The sequence below is a fragment of the Thalassophryne amazonica genome, chromosome 20 (genome assembly GCF_902500255.1).
Source record: "Thalassophryne amazonica chromosome 20, fThaAma1.1, whole genome shotgun sequence".
In the NCBI taxonomy this organism is placed as follows: Eukaryota; Metazoa; Chordata; class Actinopteri; order Batrachoidiformes; family Batrachoididae; genus Thalassophryne; species Thalassophryne amazonica.
Genome location: NC_047122.1, coordinates 2,308,605 through 2,332,940, shown reverse-complemented (window position 1 = coordinate 2,332,940; position 24,336 = coordinate 2,308,605). Strand labels below are relative to the sequence as shown.

The window sequence follows — 24,336 nt, the reverse complement described above, 5'->3', positions numbered from 1 at the left end:
CTGCCCACAATAAAAGGCCACTCTGAAAGGTGCAGTTTTATCACACAGCACAATGCCACAGATGTCGCAAGATTTGAGGGAGCGTGCAGTTGGCATGCTGACAGCAGGAATGTCAACCAGAGATGTTGCTCGTGTATTGAATGTTCATGTCTCTACCATAAGCCGTCTCCAAAGTCGTTTCAGAGAATTTGGCAGTACATCCAACCAGCCTCACAACCGCAGACCACGTGTAACCACACCAGCCCAGGACCTCCACATCCAGCATGTTCACCTCCAAGATCGTCTGAGACCAGCCACTCGGACAGCTGCTGAAACAATCGGTTTGCATAACCAAAGAATTTCTGCACAAACTGTCAGAAACCGTCTCAGGGAAGCTCGTCTGCATGCTTGTCGTCCTCATCGTGGTCTCGACCTGACTCCAGTTTGTCGTCGTAACCGACTTGAGTGGGCAAATGCTCACATTCGCTGGCATTTGGCACGTTGGAGAGGTGTTCTCTTCGCGGATGATGCGAAGGAGATGTGTTGCACTGCATGAGGCAAATGGTGGTCACACCAGATACTGACTGGTATCCCCCCCAATAAAACAAAACTGCACCTTTCAGAGTGGCCTTTTATTGTGGGCAGTCTAAGGCACACCTGTGCACTAATCATGGTGTCTAATCAGCATCTTGGTATGGCACACCTGTGAGGTGGGATGGATTTTCTCAGCAAAGGAGAAGTGCTCACTATCACAGATTTCAACTGGTTTGTGAACAATATTTGAGGGAAATGGTGATATTGTGTATGTGGAAAAAGTTTTAGATCTTTGAGTTCATCTCATACAAAATGGGAGCAAAACCAAAAGTGTTGCGTTTATATTTTTGTTGAGTATATATATACAGACACACACACATATATAAAATTGATCTGGGGATGTGTGAATCGATCTGTGGGAATTAAAATGAGAATTGATTTAAATTCGATTTTTTCAATCCAGCACTAGTCTGTAGACCTCCGAAACAGGATTGTCTCGAGGGACAAATCCGGGGAAGAAACATTTCTGCTGCTTTGAAGGTCCCAATGAGCACAGTGGCCTCCATCATCCATAATGGAAGACGTTCGGATCCATTAGGACTCTTCCTAGAGCTGGCCGCCTGTCTAAACTGAGCGATCGGGGGAGAAGGACCTTAGTCAGGGAGGTGTCCAAGAACCTGATGATCACTCTGTCAGAGCTCCAGCGGTCCTCTGTGGAGAGAGGAGAACCTTCCAGAATAATAACAATTTTTATTTATGAAGCGCTTTACATTTGACAAGAAAATCTCAAAGCACTACCATAAAAGTACAAGGAATAGAACACAGTGTAAAATAAAACACATTTAAGAAAAAGCTTTTAAAAACAGATGTCTTTAAATGTTTTTTAAATGTTCCACAAGGACTGCCATCTCTGCAGCAATCCACCAATCAGGCCTGTATAGTAGAGTGGCAAGACAGAAGCCACTCCTTAGTAAAAGGCACATGGCAGCCCACCTGGAGTTTGACAAAAGGCACCTGAAGGACTCTGACCAGGAGAAACAAAGTTCTCTGTTCTGATGAGACAAAGTTTGAACTCTTTGGCATCATGTTTGGAGGAAACCAGGCACCATCCCTACAGTGAAGCATGGTGGTGGCAAGATCATGCTGTGGGGATGTTTTTCAGCAGCAGGAACTGGGAGACTAGTCAGGATTGAGGGAAAGATGAATGCGGCAATGTACAGAGATATCCTGGATGAAAACCTGCTCCAGAGCACTCTTGACCTCAGACTATAGTGACGGTTCATCTTTCAGCAGGACAGTGACCCTAAACACACAGCCAAGATATCAAAGGAGTGTCCGTGAGTTGTCCAGCCAGAGCCCAGACCTGAATCCGATTGAACATTTCTGGAGAGATCTGAAAATGGCTGTGCACCGACGCTCCAACCTGATGGCGCTTGAGAGGTGCTGCAAAGAGGAATGGACCAAATTGCACAAAGATAGGTGCACCAAGCTTGTGGCATCATATTCAAGAAGACTTGAAGCTGTAATTGCTGCCAAAGGTGCATCAACAAAGTATTGAGCAAAGACTGTGAATACTTATGTACGAGGTCTGTGATAAAAGTAACGGACCTTATTTTTTTCAAAAACCATATGGATTTGAATCACGTGTGATTACATCAGACATGCTTGAACCCTCGTGGGCATGCGAGAGTTTTTTCACGCCTGTCGGTTACGTCATTCGCCTGTGGGCAGTCTTTGAGTGAGGAGTCGCCCACCCTCTCGTCGTTTTTTCATTGCTTAGGAATGGCTCAAAGACTGCTGCTTTGTTTGATCAAAATTTTTTCAAAAACTGTAAGGCACAACTGAGTGGACACCATTCGATAAATTCAGCTGGTTTTCGGTAAAAATTTTAACGGCTGATGAGAGATTTTGGTCTGGTAGTGTCGCTTTAAGGACGGCCCACGGTGCTTCGAGGCGGCAGCGTGTTGCCGTTTCAAGTTGAAAACTTCCACATTTCAGGCTCTGTTGACCCAGTAAGTCGTCAGAGAACAGAGAACTTTCAGAAGAAGTCGGCATGAGGAGTTTATTCGGACATTCCATTGTTAACGGACATTTTGTAATGAAAGAATGTGCGGGCAGAGTCGCATGTCAGGCCGGACCCGACCGCGGGGGGTCGCGACAGGAAAAACACCTCTGTTGGAAACCTTAACGGACAAATTGGAACATTTCTCAGTTAGTCACTTGTTGAAAGCCATCAAAAGCCGCCTGAATTTTACAAATGGTTTTCAACACGGAGGTGTTTTTCCTGTCGCGGCGCACACAGATTCGCCGAGTCGTTTCCGTGACGACTCGGCGGATCTGAATTTGCGCGCACGTCTTTCATTACAAAATGTCCTTAAACAGTGGAATGTCCTCATAAAGTCCTCATGGCGGCCTGTTCTGAATCTTCTCTGTTCTCTCACGACGTCCTGGGTGAATTAAGCCTTAAATCAGAATGTTTTCAGGTCGAAACAGGCCGACGACGGCGCCTGGAAGCGCTGTGCGACGTCCCGCTCCGTGGGAAGTCCTTACACCAACAGAAACACCCCATAATCTCTCATCAGCCGTTAAACTTTTCACCGAAAACCAGCTTAATTTCTCGAATAGTGTCTACTTGGATATCCCTCACAGGTCCAGAAAAAATGTTGATAAAGCAACGCGCGCCGTCCGCAGCGGCTATTCAGACAGAGATTCCGACGGGCGGGGTGGAGCACTCCTCACTCAAGGCCTGCCCACAGGCGAATGACGTCACCGATGCGTGAAAAAACTCACGCATGTGCACGAGGGTTCAAGCATGTCTGACGTAAAAACATATGAATCAAATCCATTTATTTTTTGAAAAAATAAAAAGGACCGCTTTTTTCATCTCAGACCTCGTACATGTGATTTCCAAGTTTTTCATTTTTTTTAAAAATTGCAAAAGCAAAACAAAAAAAACTAAACTTTTTCCATGTTGTCATTATGGGGTGTTGTGAGTGAATTTATGATGGGGGGAAAAGAATTTACTACATTTTGAAATAAAGTAACATAACAAAATGTGGGAAAAAGTGAAGTGCTGTGAATACTTGATGGATACCCTGTAAATGTGAAATGTTGAATGTGTCAGTTCTTTCTATCCACAAAGGTGAACAGCTTTCGCAGCTATGTGGATCTGTATGTGAAGGACAAATTGGATGAGACGGGCGTGGCCCTGAAGGTGGTCAATGAGACAGTGAACGAGCGGTGGGAGGTTTGTCTCACTATGAGTGAGAAGGGATTTCAACAAATCAGCTTTGTGAACAGCATCGCCACCACCAAGGTATTCAGTCTGAACACCAGCAGCTACAGCAAATATAAAAACCACCTGACAAAAGCGTCTGTGTGCTGATGGACGATTGTTGATCATTCTCCAGATCACACATGTGTCTTCTGTGCTTTGAACGTTTCAGGGTGGCAGACATATTGAGTATGTGGTGGACCAGATCGTGGCCAAACTTATTGAAGTGGTGAAGAAGAAGAACAAGGCTGGAGTCTCAGTCAAACCGTTCCAGGTGGACTAATGAAGGATTTGTGGAACACCTCAGTCACATGTTACCTGGCAGTTTGTTATAATTTAAACGGCGATCCTATGATTTGTGCTGCAGGTAAAGAACCATATCTGGGTGTTTGTGAACGCGCTGATTGAGAATCCTGCGTTTGACTCCCAGACCAAGGACAACATGACTCTGCAGACCAAGAGCTTTGGGTCCAAGTGCCTTCTGTCAGACAAATTTATCAGGGCTGTAAGGATATTTCTCCTTTACTTTTAATGCTTCAGATTGGTGTTTTTGTTTGTTCTTAATTAAGGAAATTGTGCATTTCCTGAGAGCGTTCTTGTCTGTCATCCCCCACAGGCAACCAATTGTGGGATTGTTGAGAGTATCCTCAACTGGGTGAAGTTCAAAGCTCAGACACAGCTCAACAAAAAGTGCTCATCAGTGAAATACAGCAAGATCAAAGGCATCCCCAAACTCGATGATGCCAACGACGCCGGTGCGTTAACGAAGGGATCACTCATTAAGAAGTAGAAAAAGAAGCTTGTCAGCTCATGATGTCACAGCAGTGTCCTTGTGCTGGAATTATACAGCACCTACAAAAAGTATTCATCACCTCAGGCTTTTTCACATTTTAATTTGTTGATGACATTTCAAACACAAAAAGTAATTGTAGCTTTTCGATATTAAAATTGCAAAAATTATCCTCCTCATACTGAAAGCAAATGTCTGCAACTTGATTTAAATGAAAAATATCAAAGTCAAGATTATGGGTTGCATAAGTAATGGCAGCATTTGAATTATTTAAATTTTATTATCAAGAAGCCTTAACTGCTTTTTGTGTTTGAAATGGTGTCAACAAATTCAAATGTGAAAGAGCCCGATGGGGTCAATCCGTTTTATAGACGCTGTAAAAATGCACAGCCCTTTATTGGCTATTCTCTCTCTCAGCTATAAGGAATTGCAGGACTCGATGAGTGCAGTTGTTTCATAGTATGATATTTAAGTGATTCAAAGCACTAGCAGAATAGAATTTTTTAGGACTTGAATATTGATGCTTATTTTAAATGGCAGCCACTCTTTAGTCAAGACAGTCATTCATGTGAGTTAACTTATTTGTTGTTTATTTATGTGCTAGGTGGAAAACACTCCTCTGAATGCACGCTCATCCTCACTGAGGGCGACTCGGCAAAGTCTCTGGCTGTGTCTGGACTAGGGGTCATAGGACGCGATCGCTACGGAGTATTTCCGCTAAGAGGCAAAATCCTAAATGTGCGAGAGGCGACACACAAGCAGGTATTTGATGAATATAGCTGAAGTATATCCCAAAAGAAACATAGTCAGGAACACATCAACCTACTACACAAACAGAAATAAAAACACACCCAAACAAGCAGTTAGGACTTTGCAACAAGTAAATCAGGACTGGACCCAAGTGCAAAGGCGGGTCAGGTTAGGGCAGGTGCATGTGAGGGAAAGTTCCAATTTGATGGGCCTGATCTTCCACCTCACACTAAACAGTGCACAGTGCATGTGTCATTCTTGTTTTCACACTCAGCACTTGCATTCTTTCAGTGGCAGTCCACATGCACTCACCTGTGGAGCCATGAGTGTGCCGGTCTTAAAACCAGGTGTGGTGAGGCACAGTGCCTTTGTGCACTGCATCCTACTCTGCACTCAAATTTCACTGTATGTAAATAGCAATGTGGAGCTGGACACACTCCAAGTGCACGTGATCTATGCACTGTAGATCGTTTGAGAAAGCCTTCAGACCCACAAAGACCACTTAACTTGAAAACCGCAAAATCTCTTTAATCAAGAGCTTTTTTTTGACTCATTAAAGGAAGACAGCAGTTGCTGTCTGGAGCTGAATATATTTAGTATAGTTGTTCTAAAGTCCTAATGGAACACAAATCATTCAGTTACATGCGGTCCCACTAAACAGTACAAGAACATAAATGGACTTTAATTATAAATACAAAAAAGTCAGTTGACCTCCTGGAACAAGGAAATTATGAATGTACGTGTTCATATTTCAGAGCTAATGTGGTTAAATCAAAAGGTTATTCTCAATATTTCCCTTCTTGACAACAGATCATGGAAAATGCTGAGATTAACAACATCATTAAAATTGTCGGCCTCCAGTATAAGAAGAGCTACGATGATCCTGAGTCACTGAGGTCTCTGCGTTACGGCAGGATTATGATCATGACTGATCAGGTAACCCGCCTCGCAGACACAGAACCACAGCTTTGTCAGATTTATGGCCGCTTAGCCGCATTTGTTCAGTGTTTTTTTTGTTGTTGTTGTTGTTTTTGGTGGGGGGGCTTTGTGTCACAGGATCAGGATGGTTCCCACATCAAAGGTCTGTTGATCAACTTCTTCCACCACAACTGGCCCTCTCTGCTCAAACACACATTCCTGGAAGAGTTCATCACACCCATTGTCAAAGTAAGTGTGGACAGGATGAAGACGGTGAGTTAATTACAGCAGTGAAGAAGTGTTGTACATGCACCTTATGGACTGCTGGTCTCTGCACAGACCACGTGGGCTTCACTGGGCTTATATCTTGTGTGCAGGCAAGCAAGAACAAACAAGAGGTTTCCTTTTACAGCATTCCTGAGTTTGACGAGTGGAAGAAACAAACTGAGAACTATAAAACCTGGCATATCAAGTACTACAAAGGTTTGCTAATTGACTGCTTCAAGAAACGGTTCCTGCTGCCATTTTCCTTCTTTTATTAATTAATGTTAAATCCATGTTCTAGGTTTGGGCACAAGCACAAGCAAAGAGGCAAAGGAATACTTTGCCGACATGGAAAAACACCGCATCACCTTCAGATACAGCGGTGCAGAAGATGACGCTGCCATCACTCTGGTGAGTGTGCTACTGCAGCTCTGTACAGCTCTTTTTTAATGTCTGTTGTGCTGTTGGTGATGTTGTTGTGCTGCTTAATGCATGGCTGCAAAATCTCCGTCTGTATACGGATGTCCGTCAGTTTTTATTTTCTGGTTCCGTTTATTCCGTCATTTATAATCGCTAACTGAAAAAAATATTTTATTGCTTCATTTCGACACAAAACAGGAGAGAAGGACAGAATTTGCTTTAAAATGTATTCCATACGGAGGCCACCATTACAGGAAGCGGTCGTGTGCACAGTGGTGTTCTGGGCAGCGACTCTGTCACCGCGCTCATTGCTTTCTGAAGGTAAACATGTGAGCAAAACCTCTGTTTATGGATTTCCGTTCAATTTTTTTTTCCATGTTCCGTTTATATCGTCGTATAAAACCGCTAACTTAAAAAAAAAAAAATTTTATGGCTTTATTTCGACACGAAACGCGCTCCTATTAAACCGGGTGTCCCTATGAGAAAATCAAACTCACTCTCTTCTTCTATGGCGTTTAATGGCAGCCAGCATCCTTATTTTTGGACTGCTGCCACCTACTGTATCAGGCCGTTAAAGCAACCCTAAATCCTCTCATTGAGTCCCGTGTCTTTCAAGTATTTAAAAAGGCAACATTTCCTCCTCTCACTGGACTTTACTGCTAAAATACTTCCTACAGAAACTCCTTTCAGGCCTTACAATTGATTTCCTTCCGTTTTTACACTTTATAGCTTTATTTTGACATGAAATGCACCCCTCTCCAAACATGTGTCCCGGTGAAGAAATCTAACTTACCCCTCTCTTCTTCTACGGTGCTTAATGGCATCACACTGCTGCCACCTGCTGCTTCAGTCCATTATAGCAGTACTAAATCCTCTCGATGAGTCCAGTGTCTTTCAAGTACTTAAAAAGTCAACACTAACCCCCTCTCGACCTTCTGGCTACATTGCTTTCTCCATAAACTGCTTTTAGTACTTACAACTGATTTATTAAGTTTTTACTCTTTAATCTATTCAAAAATGACAAGATATATTTTGAAGTAAAATAAAATGCTAATACTGTAAAAGTGTTCATTGGTTATGATTTTTATCATTTATATTAAAACTTGTGGCATTTGAAAGTGCTGGATTGTGGTGACAGTATTTCACAAGACTTTATTTAAAATTCAGTTTGTCTGGTGGTTCAATCAATCAATTTTTTTTTTTTTAATTTCGAACTTAGTTGTCAATTCCAGTATCATGGTAGTTCACAATATAAGCAGATCAAATGAACAAAGATTCTTTGTACTGTCTGTACCTCTACACTCATATGAAAAAATAAACAAGATCAAAAGAGAAGCAAATCAAAAAATAACAAGAACGTTCGAAAGGGAGTGAAATCCCACCCCAGTGCACATATCTTCAGTGGTTTCTTAATTGACAGTAAATACAACTGCACTTAATTTACAATACCTAAATATATTTACAATTTCCCCCAAAAAGTGATCTCCAAATTAAATAAAACATTAAAAAAGAAAACTCAGCAGTGCCACACAGATAACAAGAATGCAGAATGCCACCATAGACTTCCATTTTTTTTATCTAATAACATCCATGGACTTGCTGCCAGTAGAACTGCAGGTTGAGGTGCTGAAGTATGTAGGTATCATGGACCTACTCAATGTGGAGAAGGTCTACGGCCACATGCCATCCATCCGCACACCAAGTCTTTGGAGAGAGGTGAAGATGTACAGGGTTGATGACCAGTACTTGCCAGAAGTGTGGGAGTTTATGACCAAGGAAGTGGGATACCACTTGAAGGAACTTCATTTGCCCTACATGGCAGAAGAAGAGATAAGCTTCAACAACGGGGAAAAAGACTTTTCATTGGCAATACTTATCATGTCTTTTAGTGTCTTTAACTGTATTATTTATTTTACCAGGTAATAGAATAACAGTTCTAATAATTTATTTATTTTGTAAGACGCACTTAGGATTTGATTAATTGTGTAGAATGAAAGCAGAAATTATAGTCAGTTAAATTATTGCAGACAGTCATTCCATTTGTGGATGGTAACTTATTACGGACACATACTGTCATACAAAATAGTAAATAAATTGTGATGAAATTAATACACTTTAGTCATTTTTTGCAGTATGATAAGAGTCAAAAAGCACTGTTTTAGGCAAAGGAAAACTGTCCAAATTGCACTCAGAATGCACCAAATTGCACCTTTTTTTTTTTTTTTCAAAATGTCCGGGGGAGCATGCCCCCAGACCCCCCTAGATGACTTCGCAGCGTCACCACACAGTCTGTCCACTCACAGAAAATGTTCAGTCAAAAACTTTTCAGTTGCTTGCAGCCATGTTAATGTCAAAGAATGTGTGGGATGTTTTGTCCAAGTCGTACAAAAATATTATATTGCAGTACATTACTTCCATTATGTGTACACTGAAAAAGGAGAATTACATCTAATGGTTTGTCTTCTTGGCCCTGAGACAGACTGACATTCTGTCCATGGTGTGTCTTGCCTCATGCCCTATGACTGGGGATAGGCCCCAGCCCATCTCCCCATGACCCTTAATTGGAGTAAGCAGGTTTAGAAAATGGATGGATGGAGCCTTGTTACATCATCAGTAACCTTTGGCTGTCAAAACTGAAGCCTGTAGTTGCAGTTCCTTGACTGCCCCCTTGAGGCTGGCTCCAAAAGGGAGTGGATTGCCATTGAATTCCATGTTAAAATGTCCAAATTTAGAGGAGAAATAAATATGTTTATAGCCTGGTATCAAAATGGTTTTGGTCTCTCTGTAGCTAGTTTCCTCCTCCACAAGTTCAGAGGCTGTTTTTTTTGTTGTTGTTTGTTGTTTTATTAAACTCATTATTGCTTGAAACATCTTAAACTAAAGTTTTGGAATTGGGGGCGTGGTCACACAAGGGCCACTGGCCGCAGCTGCTAGTTGTTGTGGAGAACCATGTTTGTCCTTTCTGAGCATTTTATTATAAATACCTATAATGATCTGGCTTGTTGTGTGGTTAGTTCTCTGTGCTGCAGTATTTCCATCAAATGAAATTCTTGTGTTTAATTTTGTACACTGACAGCACTGGTTCCTTTAACAGATATTGGTAGCGTGATGATGTTTGGTCCAGTTAGTCCACAATTAGTCATGGAATAAGTGGGTCATAATTTTTATTAACCACACCAAAGCAAACCGTCATGAAAACCTCCACACAGTCCACGCAGACACAATTTAATAAACACCAGAACCCAGGTTAGCTTGTTAGCTTAGCTTGTTTGGTAACTCTGAGATGGTGAAGAGTTGGAGCTTCATTTGCTCCACCTCTTTACTCATTTATGGGTTGGCCATGTTATAGGTGATGCTACCAATATGGTGATGCCCAGAGCAGCAATGTTTGAGCTTGTTTGTCCAGGACTTATACAGCCTGTGCAACATCCAATATCTGAATGAATGAGTGAGTTTAAAGTTTTTTTGTTTTGCAGGCGTTCAGTAAAAAGAAGACCGATGACAGGAAGGAGTGGCTGACTAACTTCATGGAGGACAGGCGCCAGAGGAGGATGCACGGCCTACCTGAGGTTTGTCCAGAGTGAGGGTGGTGAGAGGCAGGAGGTTTGGGGGTTTAATGAGCACGCTGCTCTCATTGTGGCAAATGTTACCAACTCTGTTCAAATATGAATCTGACTGTGACTGTGAGGTAGTTTGTGTGATTTCACCCTAATGAAACATTTTACCAAATTTTTCTTAATTTTTTTTTTCCAGCAATACCTATATGGAAATCAGGCCAGGTACCTGTCCTATAACGACTTCATCAACAAAGAGCTGATTCTGTTCTCCAACTCGGACAACGAGCGATCCATTCCATCCTTAGTTGACGGTTTGTATAGAAACTTAATTTGGCTTTGCAGATGGTAGATAAAAATCTGAACATGTGAGTATCCACTGAGAATCTGCACAGTGAATGTATCCTGCTGTATGTAGCAACAAACTCATCTCATCTGGTACTTTATAAAGTCTGCATTCACAAATTACACCCAGTAGATCGTTGTCATTTGATTGGTGGATTATATGTCACGTGACACGGTTTATTTGTGCCGTTGTATAGAGATGTATAATGTGCACTTTGCCGCAGTGTATTTTGGTCTATTGAACGACTCCATTAACTTTTCATGAAAAATGCGTCCACAATAAGATGAAGCTATATCCAGTCCACCATTAGCCAGTTAGAAGCTTAAGTTGTGTTCTTGGCTGTGCATTTTGTAGTGCAGCAATAAATCATGCTCAGTATGTTCATGGTGCACCATTTTTGCAAAGTTCATAGACGGCAGAGTTTGTTTTTATAGTAGGGGTCAACTGATCATCGGCACCAATATTCCACCTTCACGTGCTTTGGGCTGTAGCTCAGAGTGAAGGTGCAATGCACAGGTGAAAGCCTCTCTCTTCATCTGAGTAAAATAAGATAAACTTTATTATCCCACAGTGGTGAAAATCACTTGTTGCAGCAGCAGAAGTTGTACAGTAGTAAAGAAAAAGAAAAATATTTACATTAAAGAAAGGTGACTAAATATTGACTAGGTGTCTAATATTGTGATGTTTGCTGGTGGATGCATGAATACTAAATAAATAAATAAAAAAAATACAATAAAAAATTAATTGAGTAATCCACAGTTCCTCCTGTGTTTGTAGCTGCAGTTACTTTCAAAAATTTATGGTTTACTTTACAGATTAAAGGCTTTGTGTTTCCAAATCACAGCATAGGGGCCCCCTATGTTCAACTGCACTAGCAAGACCCCAGGGTATCAGTATCTCTCTTTGCATTTCTAAGAGCCTCGTATTTGTGCCTTGCAATTAAAGGGTGATATTTACAAAACAAATCATGAATGCGATTCATTTAGACTAATTAATTGCATAGCTTGTCATTAATTAGAGATAGGTCCAGGGTATACACCACTTTTTTTTTTTTTTATAGTTTGGGAGGTCCTGCAACTTATACGCTGGAGTGGCATATATACCAAAAATCACACATTTGTTATTATTAAAATTATGACTATATAAGCAGAATAAAGTGGCGGGACAACCCTTGATTTTCCACCAAAATTGGAAACCTTTTAAAATAATTTAATTTAATTTAATTAGCTTATAATGCGCCAAATCACAGCAAAAGCCGTCTCAAGGCGCCTTACATAAAACAAGTCAACATAAAATTGAATAAATAATTAAAAATGAATAAAAAATTCAAATACATAAATAAAAACAGAAGTAAAAGAATAAAACAAAAATAGAAACTATCCATAAGAAAGAGAATAAAAATAGGTTTTGAGTCTTGACTTAAAAATGTCCACAGACTCAGACTGCCTCACAGACGCAGGAAGACTGTTCCACATGGTGGGTGCACAATACGAAAAGGCTCTTTGATCTGCTGACTTCTTCTTCACCCTGGGAACACAGAGACGTCCCGCATCCTGCGACCGCAAAGCCCGGGTCGGCACGTAGAGTTCCACCAGATCACGCAGATAAGATGGCGCCAGTCCATGAACAACCTTATAAGTCAATAACAAAACCTTAAAATCTGCTCTCACAGAGACAGGGAGCCAGTGCAAAGATGCCAAAATGGGTGTGATATGTTCAGACCTTCTGCTACGTGTCAGAAGTCTGGCGGCAGCGTTCTGAACCAGCTGGAGACCCCTAATGCTGGACTGTGGTAACCCTGAAAATAGAACATTACAATAATAAATAGAATAGAAGAAGAAACAAAAGCATGAATCAGGGTCTCAGCATCAGCCATGGGCAGGATGGGCCAGATCCTCGCTATATTTCTCAGATGGAAAAAAGCAGTCCTAGTAACATCCCTGATGTGGAGGTCAAAAGACAACGTGGGATCAAAAATAACCCCAGGGTTCCTCATTTTGTCCATATGATGTATGACACAGGAACCCAGGCTGAGCGCCAGCTGGTCAAACTGATGCCGATGTCTCGCTGGACCAAGAACCATCATTTCAGTCTTATCAAAGTTTAAAAGTAGGAAGTTACTAGACATCCAAATTCTCACTGATAAAAGACAGTCCTGCAGGGATTTTATGGGAGTGAGATTTCCCGCAGTTATCGGCATGTACAACTGAGTATCATCAGCATAACAATGAAAGGCAGAAAGGGACCATGCCTGGTTCAAGACATGAAAAACTAAAACAGAGGTTGATTGGACAACTTTTTGTGAGCTCCACAACAAATGCACCTTCTTGGAGAATATACCATGAATTAAAACTGCTTGAGGTAAAATGCTCGAGCTAGTCAGCACTTACAAGTATTTGGGATTAACTGTTGATACGGAGCTTTCTTTTAAAGTTCATCTTAAACACTTGGTCTCCAAATTAAGGATGAAGCTTGGCTTCTTTTATAGAAGTAAGTCATGTTTTTTCTTAAGTGCTTTGAAGCTCCTGATAACTGCTACCTTACTGGACTACTGCAATGCTATGTATATGTGTGCTTGAACCAGCACATGCAGTGAAATTTGAATGCAGAGTAGGATGCAGTGCACAAAGGCACTGTGCCTGACTAAACCTGGTTTTAAGACCAGCACACTCATTAAAATATACCTTAGTATACACTAGTAGAGTTCTACCTTAGAATTGGAATGTATTATAGAAGACATACAGTAGTGTTCAGAATAATAGTAGTGCTATGTGACTAAAAAGATTAATCCAGGTTTTGAGTATATTTCTTATTGTTACATAGGAAACAAGGTACCAGTAGATTCAGTAGATTCTCACAAATCCAACAAGACCAAGTATTCATGATATGCACACACTTAAGGCTATGAAATTGGTATTAGTAAAAAAAAAAAAAAAAAAGTAGAAAAGGGGGTGTTCACAATAATAGTAGTGTGACATTCAGTCAATGAGTTTGTCAATTTTGTGGAACAAACAGGTGTGAATCAGGTGTCCCCTATTTAAGGATGAAGCCAGCACCCGTTAAACATACTACAAACTCAAAATGATTATGTTCACACTGCTTTTTTAGCAATCCTTCGAATCACTAAACTAGTATTTAGTTGTATAACCACAGTTTTTCATGATTTCTTCACATCTGCGAGGCATTAATTTTGTTGGTTTGGAACCAAGATTTTGCTGGTTTACTAGTGTGCTTGGGGTCATTGTCTTGTTGAAACACCCATGCTTTTTGTTGCTTTTTGTTCTGTGCCCTGTGCCTCCGTCCCGACGCGCGAATTTCTCCGTATGTCTTCATGACAAAAAAGTGCTGATGTCAAACTCTTCTGCCATTTCAGTGGTAGTCAGACGAGGTCCTGGATCAACAAAGCATTTACTTTGGAAATGAATGGCACATTCCACTGTTACAGGAGTTTTTCAGCATGAAAAGACATGCGGAGAAATTCGCGCGTCGGGACGGAGGCGCAGGGCACAGAACAAAAAGCAATGCCGTGATGAAGCCTCACAGGACATGTTGTGGCATGTCCAGCTCGTCCACAATTTCTCAGATAGTCACACGACTGAAAAGCCACCAAAAGCCGTCTGAATTTTCCGAATGGTGCAAGAGCTGGGCATGTTAGGGCTTGTCCTGTGAGACCAACACGGAGGTGCTTTCGTCCCGCGCCATGAGCGACTCCGTGGCGAATTCCTCCACACCTCTTTCCCTTACAAAATCTCCTGTAACAGTGGAATGTGCCGAAAAAGTGCTATGTCCAGCTGTGTTGCCATTTCTCTGGTAGTCAGACGACGTCCCGGATCAACAAAACGTTCACTTTTGAAATGATCTGGTCGTTTGAGCCTGTCGATCGCCACTCGGTGTGCGGCGCACCATCCGCCGCTGTGGGCCATCTTTTAATCCAGTTGTAATTGTCCTTAATCTGTGTGATCCCCATAAGATCTTAACCGAAAGCCATCTGAATTTTCCAAATGGTTTCCACCTGGCTGTGTCTCACACTTTCTGAAAAAATTTTGATGAAGCAAAGCAGCAGTCGATCAGCCAATTTCCTGACAATGAAAATCCGACGAGGGGGCTGGACCACTCCTCCCACAAGGCGTGCTCACAGGCGATTGACGCAACCGACAGGCGTGAAAAAACTCACGCATGCACACAAAGGTTCAAGCTTGGTTGATGCAATCACACATGATTCAAATCCATATAGTTTTTGCAAAAAATAAAAAGGTCCGTTACTTTTCTAACAGACCTCGTATTATTCTGAACACTACTATACCTTACTGAATTTTCATGGCTCCACGGTTGAGTGCACGTGGACTGTCACTGGTTGTAACCATCTTACCCATCACTGTGACTTGTATGCCAAAGCTGGCATGCCTTCTTTGACTGTAAGGCAATATACGCATTGGATGACTCTGGTATGCAAGACTGTTATCGGACTGGTTCCGATCTATTTATCTGGTTTAGTTCAGAGATCTGAAAGCTGTTATGCTTTGTGCTCAAATGACATGCTGTGATTTTATGTACCTCATGTCTGCACTGAAACGGGAAAGAAAGCTTTTAGTTTTTCGTCTCCCTCTGATTGGAATGTCCTCTCTGAATTGAAACGGTCTGGGTTGATTTCTTTGTATGCCTTCCACTGTATTTTAAGAGATCGCAAACGGAATTCTTTTGCACAGTGCCCATGTTTCTAAATTGTAATTTGCTTTATCGTATACAGCGTTACAATGACCAAGCTGATTGTTTTCTTTTTTCTGTATATTCCGTGTATTTTTTTCATGAATGTTCTCATGATGTTAACCTGTCTATTATGTGTACTGCTGCCTTTCTTGGCCAGATCATCCTTGTAAAAGGGGTTTCGATCTCAGTGGGCTTTTATGTGGTTAAATAGAGGTTATTATTATTATCTAGAAATTTTTGCAGGAATCTAAAAACGAAACAAAATAAACTCTAATAGTAAAAGAATGCATGCCAGTAATAAAAAATTACTGTAACAATGCACAAAAATCCCAAATTAAAAAGATGATAATACAGAACAAAGGTGCAACTTATATTTCTTCAAGATGCATTTTTAACAGGTGCGACTTATACTCTGTAAAATACGGTACATTTTTGACCACCTGAATGTACTGACAACAGTTAATGAAAGTCTTCAATTTGTGTAATGAAAAGAATATTTTCATTCCTTGAAAGATCATGCAAATATTCTTACCATTGTACTCATAAATATTGATTATTTTTATACTGTATTTTATTATAGCTTTACGTTGTATGTGTGAGTGGAGGAGGCATGTCAGTGTGGAGGTGGTATCAGGAAGACATGGTATCTTCATATGCAGCTGGATCAAAATGTAGTTGGATACTGCACTTTGAACACAAATTCCAGTTTACCAAACATAACGAGCTATTATGACAACAGGAATATAGTCTAAAATATGGGGCACTGCTGATCTTAGACTTTCTGAGCCCAAAACCAGTTGGCTTCTTGGAATCAGTGGACATAAGTAGATATTAGCATGCTTGCATAATTCAGTTTCAATTTTCATTTTATTTTCATTTATATAGCGCCAAATCAATCAATCAATTTTTTTATATAGCGCCAAATCACAACAAACAGCTGCCCCAAGACGCTTTATATTGTAAGGCAAGGCCATACAATAATTACAGAAAAACCCCAACGGTCAAAACGACCCCCTGTGAGCAAGCACTTGGCTACAGTACAGAATTGCTTCAAGGCGCTTCACACAGGTAAGGTCTAACCTTACTAACCTCCAGAGCAGCAGTGGTAAGGAAAAACTCCCTCTGAGGAAGAAACCTCAAGCAGACCAGACTCAAAGGGGTGACCCTCTGCTTGGGCCATGATACAGACACAAATTACAGAACAATTCATGGACGAATATACAGGAAATGCTGTTGGTGCACAGGACAGGAGGGTCTCCAGCACAAATACAACACCCATCTCTGGATGGAGCTGCACCTTAAACAGGCATCAGAAAGACAAGAAATACAGTATAATTTGTCAGCATTAAACAACAAGAAAAACAGAAGAAATACTAAGGTGATCGCTGGCCACTAGCCCAAAGCTTCACTAAAAGACCCAGAATTTAGGTCTTTGAACCTAAAGACCTTTGAGGCCGCGGCCCGCTCCAATTACTAATAAAATGAATTAAAAGAGTAAAAAGTGCAGAACTATACTATGCCAGTATGCTAGCCATACGAAAGGGAAAATAAGTGCGTCTTAAGTAGGGTTGGGTATCGAGAACCGGTTCTTTTCGGGTGTTGTTAAAAAAATTATTCGATCCACCGACATCAATAGCCTTTTTGCTTAATGATTCCCTTATATGTCTTTCAGAGCAGCTGTTGTTTTTGAGAAAATGATAATTTCTCTATGTTGATGACAGACCCTGCAGTGGCTCTGTAATCAACCGCGTCTGCAGCACGACTCCACTTTGGAATGTGAACCAGTGAAGCAGTGCTTTGATCAGCTGGCGCATTGGTTCTTTGATTCGCTGCTCTTCAGAAGCGGCAAGTCTGCTTCTTAACTCCTCTCAAAGCCATTAAAATATGTCAATCGTGAGTCACTTTTGTGTGAATTAAAGTCACTAACTGGGACTCTTGTCTTGTTGCAGTCAAGAAACGAGAATCGTCCTCTGTTCCGTTGTCACAGCTCCAAATGCTGCGCGGCTCTCTGCCAATCAATCAATCAATCAATCAATTTTTTTATATAGCGCCAAATCACAACAAACAGTTGCCCCAAGGCGCTTTATATTGTAAGGCAAGGCCATACAATAATGATGTAAAACCCCAACGGTCAAAACGACCCCCTGTGAGCAAGCACTTGGCTACAGTGGGAAGGAAAAACTCCCTTTTAACAGGAAGAAACCTCCAGCAGAACCAGGCTCAGGGAGGGGCAGTCTTCTGCTGGGACTGGTTGGGGCTGAGGGAGAGAACCAGGAAAAAGACATGCTGTGGAGGGGAGCAGAGATCGATCACTAATGATTAAATGCAGAGTGGTGCATACAGAGCAAAAAGAGAAACAGTGCATCATGGGAACCCCCCAGCAGTCTAAGTCTATAGCAGCATAACTAAGGGATGGTTCAGGGTCACCTGATCCAGCCCTAACTATAAGCTTTAGCAAAAAGGAAAGTTTTAAGCCTAATCTTAAAAGTAGAGAGGGTGTCTGTCTCCCTGATCTGAATTGGGAGCTGGTTCCACAGGAGAGGAGCCTGAAAGCTGAAGGCTCTGCCTCCCATTCTACTCTTACAAACCCTAGGAACTACAAGTAAGCCTGCAGTCTGAGAGCGAAGTGCTCTATTGGGGTGATATGGTACTACGAGGTCCCTAAGATAAGATGGGACCTGATTATTCAAAACCTTATAAGTAAGAATAAGAATTTTAAATTCTATTCTAGAATTAACAGGAAGCCAATGAAGAGAGGCCAATATGGGTGAGATATGCTCTCTCCTTCTAGTCCCCGTCAGTACTCTAGCTGCAGCATTTTGAATTAACTGAAGGCTTTTTAGGGAACTTTTAGGACAACCTGATAATAATGAATTACAATAGTCCAGCCTAGAGGAAATAAATGCATGAATTAGTTTTTCAGCATCACTCTGAGACAAGACCTTTCTGATTTTAGAGATATTGCGTAAATGCAAAAAAGCAGTCCTACATATTTGTTTAATATGCGCTTTGAATGACATATCCTGATCAAAAATGACTCCAAGATTTCTCACAGTATTACTAGAGGTCAGGGTAATGCCATCCACAGTAAGGATCTGGTTAGACACCATGTTTCTAAGATTTGTGGGGCCAAGTACAATAACTTCAGTTTTATCTGAGTTTAAAAGCAGGAAATTAAAGAGTCAGACAGAGTCTGGTCGGAATTAATAACTTCAAAACGAATTGCCACTTTAAATACAATGACACCTCAAACAAAGGCTGTAATACAGACAAACTACAATTGACTAAAATGTTTTTTCCTCCCAAAATGAGATGTCCTGCATTGTTTATGAATTACATCCTGACCTGCAGCACAGCAGCTGTAAGAGCTCAGCTCAGATGTATGGAAAGACATTCATGCCAATAATGTCTGAAAGGAAATGCTTTTGACAATAACTGCAAATTTTGTTTATTTCTATTTATGTCCAGAGATCAAGGATCCACCATGTAGAGTTTATTATGTCCAACGTTTAAGGATCCAGTGACCAATTTCATATTTATTTACTTTAAGACTCAATAAGATGTTGTTGACATAGAAAACCTGTAAAGCCTACTTTTAGTACACAGAAAATTCACAAGAGGTATCAATAAAGAATCGGATCAGTAAGCGAAATTGATAATGGTATCTATCGATAAAATGTTATCAATACCTATCCCTAGTCTTAAGTCTGTACTTGAAAGTCTCCACAGAATCTGACTCTGTGACCCGCAGACTTTTTATTCACCCTAGGGACACAAAGCCAAGGCCAGTACGTAAGGTTTCATTAAGTCAGCTAGGTAGGGAGGTGCCAGTCCATGAACAATTTTATAGACTAGTAGCAGAACCTTAAAATCTGATCTCACTGGGACAAGAAGCCAGTGAAGGGATGCCAAAATGGGTGTAATGTGGTCGAACTTTCTGCTTCATGTCAAAAGTCTGGCAGCAGCATTTTGAACCAATAGGAGAGCCCTAATGCTGGACTGCGGTGAACCAGAAAATGGAACGTTGCAGTAGTCCAATGTAGAAGAGATAGTTGTACAAACTATGTACATGCAGCATTTCCTGCATTCTAATGTACCATAATTTCCAGACTTTAGAGTGCACCTAAATATAAGCCACACCCACCCATTTTAAAAAGAAAAAAAATGTACATAAATAAGCTGCACTTGTCTATAAGCCGCATGTTTCCACGTTGTAACATGAGATATTTACACAGAAAAATGTTAGAACGATTTTTTTTTTTTAACTTTTAATGAAATACATACCATAAATTCTTTTTTCCCAATGGTGTTGCACGTAGCTATTGACCAGCACGGCATCCAGTGCACACACAGGGAGTAACTTTAACATTTTTTTCTTTGTGGATCATGAGATAATTTTGTCACGTGCAGCCAGGATTGCCTGGTGTCTGTAGTAAATGAGACGTTAATGAGGCGCTGTGACTTTTTCAACTTGTGGCGCAAAGACAGAGACCCGTGGGGGGGAGGGGGGGCTCTGCTTACTGATCGGACGGTGCAACTGTGGCACAAAGTTCCCTGAGAGGGACTTTTCTTTAGTCATGACAAGGAATTAAAGTATTTTCAAATGTTTTCCAAAATCAGGGGGCTTTATGTGGATCATTTTTCTTGAGGACATGATGACGAATCCACTAAAATGAATAGGTAAGATTGTTTTTATTTATGCTGCGTTTACACATAGGCAAGACATGTTACGAATGCCATACAACCCCAATTCCAGTGAAGTTGGGACCTTGTGTGAAATGTAAATAAAAATAGAAGACAATGATTTGCATATGCTCAAAGAACACCTGTTTGGAACATTCCACAGGTGAACAGGATAATTGGAAACAGGTGAGTGTCATGATTGGGTATAAAAGGAGCATCCTCAAAAGTCTCATCCGTTCACGAGCAAAGATGGAGCGAGGACCACCACTTTGTGAACTGCGTGAAAAAATAGTCCAGCAGTTTAAGAACAATATTTCTCAATGTTCAGTTGCAAGGAATTTAGGGATTCCATCATCTACAGTCCACAATATAATCAGAAGATTCAGAGAATCTGGAGAACTTTCTACATGTAAGCAGCAAGGCTGAAAGCCAACAATAAAGTTTATCAGTTTGAACATTAAAATATCTTGTCTTTGTGGTGTATTCAATTGAATATAGGTTGAAGAGGATTTGCAAATCATTATATTCTGTTTTTATTTACATTTTACACAACGTCCCAACTTCATTGAAATCGGGGTTGTGTTTGTGTCATTCTTGGCACATTGCTAACATTCTTAATGTGACTTAACACATCTGAATAGGTTTCTTATGATGTGTTTACACATAGGCAAGACGTGTTACGAATGTCATATGTGTGTCATTCTTGGCACATTCCTGACATTCTTAACATGACTTAATGCATCTGAATAGGTTTCTTAATAATGCGTGTTGGTGCATGATATTCATGATTTTCATGGAGCATGTTTTTGGCTGTCAAAAAATCTTCAACGAATGTCACGCACCACCCTCATTTTACCTCATGTTGTGGAGGTCACAACTGAGCGTGTTGATCTGTCTTGATTAGTGGTGATCCTTAATAGAGTGTGACAGCATTCTTCTCTGACTTGTGCACAATTAAACCTGCTGCACCACATTCAGTTTCATTGCTGCAGGATGCTGAAGAAGGACAGTGACGCCAAGTCGACTAAAAGTCTCGTTCCAATGCTCATCAGTGCACTGCTGCAGGTAGAACACCTGCAGCAGTTTGGGAAAACAAGCGAGACGAGAGCCGCGTGGAGCCACACATCTGGCTCTTGGTCTCCTCCTCCTCTCTGTGCCACTCCATGGTACAGAGCCCAACTAAGCATGCAGTCACAAAGTTCTTCTGGTGTGGATTTAAAGGAGCAAACTGGAGCGATCTGAATTGTTCATCAGCTGATGGATGAATATGGGTGTGTGTGTGGGGACAATTCGCCTCATTCACAACGTGACAGAATGTAACGATGCACAATAGCGTGGAACAGTGCAGAACATTATTCTTGACTGTGTGTAATGGTTCCTGATAATTCTCCAGCAACATGTGCCATTAATCGTAACGTGTGGTAACAGGTTGCAGCAGGTCCTGAGGACACCTGACGCCTCTGCTGGGCTCGACAATAGCACTGGTCCGATGGCCCGGCGGCCTTTTTTTACATGTTCCGGGCCACCACGGGCCAGTGAAGTTCATATTTCACTGGCCCGTATGGGCCAGTAAGAATTAAAATCGCTTTGGGCAGATTTATTAGTCTAATGCCGCGTTCACACCGGGCGCGATCAGATGCTACAAATTCGCGGGGGTCGCGTTGCAACGGACGCGCCTCCTTCACCCGGTGTGTCGCTCTGCTTTTGCTGCGAAAATTCGCCCCGGTGCGTCATCAAATAGGAGGAGCTTCCATTCAGCTCGCCGGCTCCGGTTGTCAGTCAAGTTAACATGACGGACCTTGATCACACGGAGCGAGTTGTTGTGGAAAGCTGACAAACGTCATGAGACGTTCCCAATTCAGGCAGTATCATTATTTGCTGCAGGAGCTGCGTCTGGATGATGGCTGCTTTCAGCGGTCCTTCTGTCTCTGCAGGACCCAACTTGAGGACCAACTGTCCCGTTCACGCGCGCACATGTAAACAATTAAAAAAAAAAGAAACTCCGCTCCCGCTGCTGTGGGGCTGCTGCTCCTCCAAAAACTCTTGTCATAGTTGTGAAATAAAGGACAAAAGAGACATACGTCCTGCTCACAGGCTGCTACCAGAGACAGGACATGTTGCACCACTTCGGCAATGTTGCGAACATTGCCGAAGTGCAGACAAACTTCGTCTGCAGGCGCATCTTCTGATGTGGCGCAAATTTCGCTTCAACATCGACGCGTCATTTTCGCTTAACCAAGATCGAGCGCAGTGAATATTATGAATTTCTTGAAACCTCCTGCCCCTGGGCAGAAACCAGGAAAGCAAAGGAAAGAACAGCTATCACCCTCAAAACAAGCACAGAAGAGGAAGGCTGCTGATGCTGAATATGAGAAGAAAAGGGTGAGGAAAACTTGGCAAACTTCCTGGAAGAAAAGACGGCCATGGCTGGAGCGTGATGAGGAGAGTGAGGTTGTCTTCTGTGGAACTTGTAGGGTCATGCCAGAATATGCTGACAAGTAAGTATAAATATCCCATGTCCTGGTAGACAATGTGGTATGATTTCATACGCCAGTTTAAAAGTCTAATCAGTATGCCCTTGTGGAAACCCCACGGTGACAACATTAGCAAGGGAGCTTGGTTTATGAAATTTAACATATTAATTTTGTAAATGATCAAGAAATAAATTTATTTTTGTATTAATGTCTGAGTGTTGAAAAAATTCCTATCAGTTACCTACCGACATTTTTTTCGAAGTTTACTCACTTTAAGGTTTTTATCATGTAGTATAAGAATTTTGTGTTTGTTTTCAAGTGTTTTTACATTAAGGAAACCCAATTCTAATGTCTGAGTGTTGATTTAAAAAATTTTTATCAGTTACCCCCCGGTTTGGCACAGGCGTGAAAGTATGGGCCAGTGATATTTTCATCCGGGCCAGTAACTTTCAGATTCTACTGGCCCTGTGGGCCAGTGCATAAATTGCCTTATTGTCAAGCCCTGCTCTGCCCTGAAAAATCACATTTGTGATCAACGGCCAAGAATCTATACTTTGTGGCATTCGTGACTTGCCATAGTTATGTGTAAATGCAGCATTACGTTTAACACAGTGTCCCAACGTCATTGGAATTGGGGTTATATTTACTTTGTGTGTGAATTTACACCGCATGAGGACCGCATCTTTCAGCGAATCAATAGACAGCATCGATTGACGTATTTCGACTTGTGAGAAAGCCTGTAAAAATCCATAAATTAGCCACATCATTGTTTAAGCTGCAGTGTTCAAAGTGTGTGAAAAAAGTGGTGGCTTATAGTCTGAAAATTATGGCAAATAGTTTGTTTTTTTGGGGGGGGTTGCTACATATGTTCATTTTTTTAAAATTTACTATTTATATTTGCATTCTGTTATAAAAAATGGTGTTTGTGTGGTGTTTGCACTATTTTGCACTATAGTGCTGAGTTTTGAGATCTGCACAATAAATGTTATCAAAATTACATTATCTGGTTTTGTTGTTTTTTTGTTTTTTTTTTATCTTTTTTTAATCAATTTAGCCTTGCTAAGGGACTATATAACCCATTCAGAAATACTTCCATTATAATTTTTACACTTAAGTTTATATCGCTATATATACCGTTACTGTGAAGGATTTGATTTATACTGCGGTGTGAGTTTTAGGTCCTATTGCCCTGGACAGGCCTGTTAGAAACAGGGTCATGTGCTCACACGGCTAGACAAGCAGCAAAAGTAAGAGCAGGTTCATAAATGGATGAGACTGAACTCATCACCAAGCCAGTGGAAAATCTCATACCAGACATTTGATAACTTATTTGCAGTCCTACTCCTCTTACAATGTATGAATCTAATTTCTCTCTCTCTGTTTCTGTCTTTTTTTTCCATGGTGTGGGTTTTGTGTGTAGGCTTGAAACCAGGACAAAGGAAAGTGTTGTTCACCTGTTTGAAGAGGAATGACAAGAGGGAAGTGAAAGTCGCACAGCTGGCTGGTTCAATAGCAGAGATGTCTGCCTACCATCACGGAGAGGTACAATCTCCTGGTTTATCAGTGAGAGAATTCTCTCAGACGTTGGTCCAGTGTTCATAATGGTTCAACTGTGTATATATGCTACACTGAAGCAGCTGGAC

At 41.3% G+C, this 24,336-nt stretch overlaps 1 protein-coding gene across 1 annotated transcript in view; it reads left to right on the top strand.

Moving 5' to 3' along the window:
* top2b (DNA topoisomerase II beta) overlaps positions 1-24,336 on the top strand; it is a 215,899-nt gene that overhangs the window by 154,881 nt on the left and 36,682 nt on the right. The window contains exons 8-19 of the mRNA XM_034161467.1: positions 3,656-3,829; positions 3,960-4,061; positions 4,155-4,292; positions 4,404-4,542; positions 5,182-5,339; positions 6,138-6,263; positions 6,384-6,494; positions 6,623-6,728; positions 6,811-6,920; positions 10,406-10,498; positions 10,683-10,797; positions 24,114-24,235. Of these exons, the coding sequence (XP_034017358.1) occupies positions 3,656-3,829; positions 3,960-4,061; positions 4,155-4,292; positions 4,404-4,542; positions 5,182-5,339; positions 6,138-6,263; positions 6,384-6,494; positions 6,623-6,728; positions 6,811-6,920; positions 10,406-10,498; positions 10,683-10,797; positions 24,114-24,235 (1,494 nt within the window). The remainder of the gene's footprint in view (positions 1-3,655; positions 3,830-3,959; positions 4,062-4,154; positions 4,293-4,403; positions 4,543-5,181; positions 5,340-6,137; positions 6,264-6,383; positions 6,495-6,622; positions 6,729-6,810; positions 6,921-10,405; positions 10,499-10,682; positions 10,798-24,113; positions 24,236-24,336) is intronic.